The 5,571-nt window shown below is 46.7% G+C and overlaps 1 protein-coding gene across 1 annotated transcript in view; it reads right to left on the bottom strand.

Moving 5' to 3' along the window:
- abraa (actin binding Rho activating protein a) overlaps positions 1-5,310 on the bottom strand; it is a 6,260-nt gene extending 950 nt beyond the window's left edge. The window contains exons 1-2 of the mRNA XM_070837085.1: positions 4,253-5,310; positions 1-501 (exon numbers count right to left, since the gene is read on the bottom strand). The exon at positions 1-501 is cut by the window's left edge and continues 950 nt beyond it. Of these exons, the coding sequence (XP_070693186.1) occupies positions 64-501; positions 4,253-4,885 (1,071 nt within the window). The 5' untranslated portion in view covers positions 4,886-5,310 and the 3' untranslated portion in view covers positions 1-63. The remainder of the gene's footprint in view (positions 502-4,252) is intronic.
- Between the last annotated feature and the right edge of the window lie 261 nt (positions 5,311-5,571).

The following is a 5,571-nucleotide window of genomic DNA, read 5'->3' as shown; positions in this document are numbered from 1 at the left end:
GCTATTTGACAGTTAGCCTGAGGGTTAGCATGCTGTTTGTGCGTGTGCTGCTAAGACGTGCCCTCAGTCCCTCAGTGTAATGATGACATTGTCGTCCTGTCCTTTCCACAGCATCTCCCCTTCAAAGTCCAACATCTTGTGTTTGCGGCAGCGCAGCAGGATGCCGACCACCTTGTCTGAGATCTTTACGTAGCGGTCAAAGAGGCGGCCGAAGGATATGATGGTCCTGCCCTCTTTGTCCTTGATGCCCATGTCCCTGATGATCCACACCATCTCCTCCATCTCCCTGTGGATGTGTTTCTGGGCCCGGTCGCCCCTCTCTGCCGTCTTGGAGCCGTCTTTGGGCCGACCGTAGCCGGACTCGCCCTTACGGAGGCGCTGGGCCATGGCGTAGTCGTGGTCGAACTCCTCGCTGAAGGGGTTGAGCTTCTGGCCCTCCATGTGCTGCTGGGACCACTGCTGCCAGCGGTTTTTGATGTCATTGGTGGTGGTGATTTTAATCTGGAGGTAGACGATGGTGGAAAGGTTAACGTCAGAGCATCTACACAGAAAAAACAGCTTTAACGCAGTATTTCTAACCCTGGGTCCTCTTTAGTTTAAAAGTGTTTTCCTTTTGGTTTAACCACAAACAGCCGTTATATCGCTCTCTGCACACACACCAGACTACATTCACTAAAACAGGGATTTTAGCTCACAGGACACAGGAGCTGCTGGTCTACTTCTGTGTCATCCAGTTACTTTGTGTGTGTGTGAGTGTGTGATTTTGGTGTTTAAAGGGGTAAGTTAGGATAAAGGTAAGTAAAGGGTTAGTTCAGATCCACACAATAACACAAACAAACTAACCAGCCACTCCTGTGCTCTGTGAGCTAAAATCCCTGTTTTTGTGAATGTAGTCTGGTGGCCAAAGTTTAATAACTGGAATTACACTTTATACTGAATGAAACTGTATTAAGGGGCATTTTAATGGTTTCAAGGGTGATGAGTTGCATCATGGAAAAAGTAGGATTTTAGTTATTAGGGACCAAAAGTCAGGATGTTTCACCCTCTATTTCTCTTTTTTTTAAATCAGATCTGTTAGATATTCTGCAGTGACCCCCTGCGCATTGACACTGATTAATGTCCCTAACCTTTAAATAACCCCCCTCTGTCTGATAAGGTGTAACTGATCCCCAGCTTTGCACCAGTTACACTATAATTCTCAGTACATGTAGTGCCGGATATAAATACATACCACTGAAGGTATGCTCATAATAACCAGCATGCTCAAACACTGGATTTACAATCTTGTGACTCTTCATGATGTTAAATGTTGGACAAAAACAGCATCAACACATGAGACTGTGCAGCAGTTTTGGGTTTCACATGCTTTTTGAAATGCAGCGCTGATGGATTTAAAGTTTAAAATAAATAACTCTCCTCCTCTGTATCTTCTACTCTCTCTCCTTTCCTCCCTTTCTCCTCTCATTTCGTTTCTATCTCCTCTCTTCCTTCTCCCTGTCCTTCATCTCTCCCCCGTCCTCCTCTCCCTCCCTCGGTATTTTCCTCAGCTCGCCAGGCCTTCAGATCACTGTCACTGGATCTCTTTGGTATTTGCTCTGTGGAAAGTGGGGACCTTCCCTGGAACTCTGTGAACCCTTAAAGTGATAATGATGTGGATCTGGATCTCAGAGATCAGATGTCAATCGATCGGACCGAGCTGGATGTGACCAGATCTGAGGTACCTGAACTACACCTGGATATTTCCATTTTATGAGTAACGGAGCTTGTTTTGTCCACAAATTGTTATTCTAAGTGTGTGACAGCATCATGGAAAGGATCCCTACAGAGAGAGACCTGGAAGATCCTTTTGGTTTAACCACAAACAGCCGTTATATCGCTCTCTGCACACACACCAGACTACATTCACTAAAACGGGGATTTTAGCTCACAGCACACAGGAGCATCTGGTGTAGGTGCTGACTGGATCGGTCAGTTTGTTTGTGTTTAAACGTGACTTTGGTGGTTTAAAAGTTTAGTTCAGATCCCAAACAATAATTGTATAACACTATAACCCAAACAAACTAAGCAGCCACTTCTGTGTTCTGTGAGCTAAAATTCCTGTTTTTGTCACTGGAGTCTGGTGTGTTTGAAGAGAGCGATATAACGGCTGTTTTTATGTGGACCTACAGCTCAATGTGACACCTTTGTTCGTCTCTCCAGAAGCAGCTGGCCGCCATTTTTAGTGAGAAAAGCAGTAAAAATGTGAGCGCTGCCCGTCTCCTTGGCTCCAAACACACATCAATAATAAAATCTATTTATTTTGTCTGGCTTTGTAATGTTTCTGTTTTATGATTTTATTTCTGCAAACTTTTATTTATTATTGTCATTTATTTCATTCTGTTTTATTTTCTATTTATCCAGTATTTTCCTTATTTTATTATTGCCTGCATCATTATTTATTTTTTGTAATTTTATTTTTGCTTTTTCAGTTGTTTTGTTGTGTATTTGTGTTTAAATGCATTTTTATTTTTGTCAGTCTCACGTGAAAAACTTTGAATTACATGTGATTTGTTTGAAAGCTGCAGTTTAAAAAGTTTCTTTACTTTTTTCACTCTTCCTGCCGCAGGCCCCCCCCCTGACTGCTCCACCTGAAGGTCAGGTGGGTCGACGCGCTGCAGAGCGTGACTATATTTATATTTATATTTATGTGCATATATTCCATTGCACCAGCTTGTGTGTTTATGAGTTGGCCCGGCCCCCGGGTGGTGGGGGGGCGTCTCCTTTGACAGATTTTGGACTGTTGTGCTGTCTGGTGACTTTAAAGACACGTCTGCCTGGAGCTGTTTGTCCGATTCAGAAACGCTCGGCGGCCTCCGGTCAAAACGCCACAGTCTGACCCTCAACTCATTAAAGGGCAATTACACCACATTTGAGCTGTGTCCTAACAGGTAACATCAGTCCGTCTGTTGTCACCATGGAAACAAACCAGCTGATCAGACTGGAGATGAAGCCGCTCCAGTAAAAGATGGCGAGCTCTGACTCTCTGACTCTCTGCCCTCGTTCGGCCTTTTTAAAGTGAAATCAGACGTTTTCTGTTGTGACATTCGGTCGTTAGTTCGGTGAAGTCGATCCGGCCGACAGCAGCAGGTTGTTCTTCTGGATATCGGCTCTCTGTGACCTCCTGCAGCCACATCGGCAGCTCATTCAGGTTTCTCAGCTCAAATGAGGAGCTGTCGGACAGAAAACTCCTCATTTCAGCTGCTCCTCCTCCATTAAGAAGCTCTCAAAGAAACAGGAACCAGGCGTCTGACAAAGGTCCAGTTAGGACGCTCCAACAGGAAACAACAACGCTGATTCTTTCTGGACCAAAACTAGAATATTTTGTTCACGTAAACGTAACCTGACAGCTCTTTTCTGACGTTTCCTCTCCTTTCAGCTCGTTCTTCAGCTGCTAAACTCTCCACTTGGTCAATCTGAGCTTTTCTCTGTCAGCTGATTCCTGTTGATGGACGATAAGACGCAGAGAAACTCACAGGATGTTAAGAGGCTGAAAAGCTCTCCGTCCATCAGTGGCCGCTCTCTGATCCACAGACACAAACGTAGCTTTAGATTGAAGCTCATGTGGACTCGTTTAGAAGGATAACAAGTCTTAAAATGTCCTAAATTCACATTTACTAATAAAAGGCCTTTGAAAGTATTAAATAGTCTTAAATTCTATTTGGGAAAGTCTTAAGTAACTCTTTATTTAATGCTGTAAAGCCTGAACATTTAATATTTGGTCCAATCAGTTTGGTTTGATTTTGGAGCCATTTTTTTAAAGGTTTTTGCTATTTTTTATCACCGACTTTGTCCCCTGGCTGGTGTGGAGGAGCTAGCTGGTTAGCTAACCTGCATTAACATATCGGCTAAATAATGTGCAAATAGTGTCCAACTCTCTAATTATTTGGTAGAAAAGCCCTAAAACTTGAGCCGATCATTAGTCTGATCAATAAGAGGAAGGTGAGAGGATTCATCCTGACAGACTGTCTGTCTACTTATTTAATTAAAAGTCTGAACTATAAAACAGAAGCACAGTAATAACTCAGATAAACTGATGTTCTTCCCTCATTTCAGCACCGTAGCAGTTTTTATTATTAAGGATATAAATATTTATATTATAATTTTACTGATAGTTTTGTGCTGACAGCTTTATGTATTAACTTCATGTTTTATGTTCAATTATTTTAAACGTGGTGTTAAAACTCTGACGCCCTCTTCAGGTCAGACGCTCTACCTGCGGTTTGCCGCCCTGTTTCTTGGGCGGGACGTCGCCCTGCTCAGGTTTCGCTTCGCCGCCGTCGCTGAACGTGACGTCCTCCCCCAGCCCGCTGTCCTCCGTGTCCACGCTGCTGTTCCTCGACCCCGCCTCCCTCTCCTGCAGCATCAGCTTCCTGTCCTGGATGACCCCTCCTCCTCCTCCTCCTCCAGTCTGCAGCGCCCTCATCTGGCGCCGCCGTGTCGGCGACTCGTTGCCCAGGAACGGTTTGCTCTCCCTGGGACCCGACTCCATCTTTCCTCGGATGGCGCTGACCAGCTCGCTGCTGCTCACCTCGCTGCGTTTGGGCTGCACGGTCTTGGTCACGGAGCAGGCCCGGATCTTCGTCCCGCCGCTGTCGTCAGCTGTGACCACGCGGGGGGTGACGGTCAGTTTGACCACGTGGGTGCGCTCTTTCACGTCCCCCTCCTCCACGGACGCCGGCATCCAGCCGCTCGGGATGGTGTCCTGCTTGGTGCTGTGTTCGTTAGCCCAGCCCTGCCAGCTCTTGGCCAAGTTGGCCACCATGGCGGCGCATTTTATCTTCCGCACGGCCCGTTTGAAAGCCGGAGGCTCCTGTGGTGAGACCGCGCTGGTCGCACCGCCGCTCATGATGATGGGACGCCGGGATGGACGCCTCCCAGGAAACGGTCTTCTTCTTCTTCTCTTGTGTTTTCACGACGCTTTACAAATCCACCACAATGAGACCTCACAGCTGTTCCTTCAGACAGCGTTAAGCGTCAGCGGGTCAAACTCTTCCCAACAGTCCACGTAGTCTCAGAAATGATTTGAGTCTCTCCTCAACGTTCTGGTCGACCTTCTTCGAGTCTGAGTCACGTCTGTCTGGAAGCCGCTCTTGGTTCCAGATTCAGACCCGATTCTTAAAATCTCCTCAGGTTAAACCTCCCAGATGATCGTTGACCGTTCCTCTCTTCGTCTCAGCCTCGGATGGTTGTTCAGGGAAACATCCGGAGCGTCCGGGCCGTCAGTCGGTCAGTGGGTGAAGCTGCTGGTGTGAAGAGTGCGAAGACTTCGGCTCTAATCCTCCGATGAAGCTCCTCTGGCTCCACACGGGCCTTTAAATAGGGACGGGTCGTAAAGGGAGTGATGTCGCACAGCGTCCATGTGAGACGGGAAAAGACCGGTGTCAACATTCCTCACACACACACACACACACACACACACACACACACACACACACACATACACACACACCAGAGGGTGAACAGGTGTTCAGAGTTTTTAGCTCTGAGGTTTCTGGCCCAACACACACACACACAAACAGGCCTCGTGTGTGT

The sequence above is a fragment of the Pempheris klunzingeri genome, chromosome 2 (genome assembly GCF_042242105.1).
Source record: "Pempheris klunzingeri isolate RE-2024b chromosome 2, fPemKlu1.hap1, whole genome shotgun sequence".
Lineage (NCBI taxonomy): Eukaryota > Metazoa > Chordata > Actinopteri > Acropomatiformes > Pempheridae > Pempheris > Pempheris klunzingeri.
Note: the sequence above shows the minus strand (reverse complement) of the source record. Positions and strands in the feature narration are given on the sequence as shown.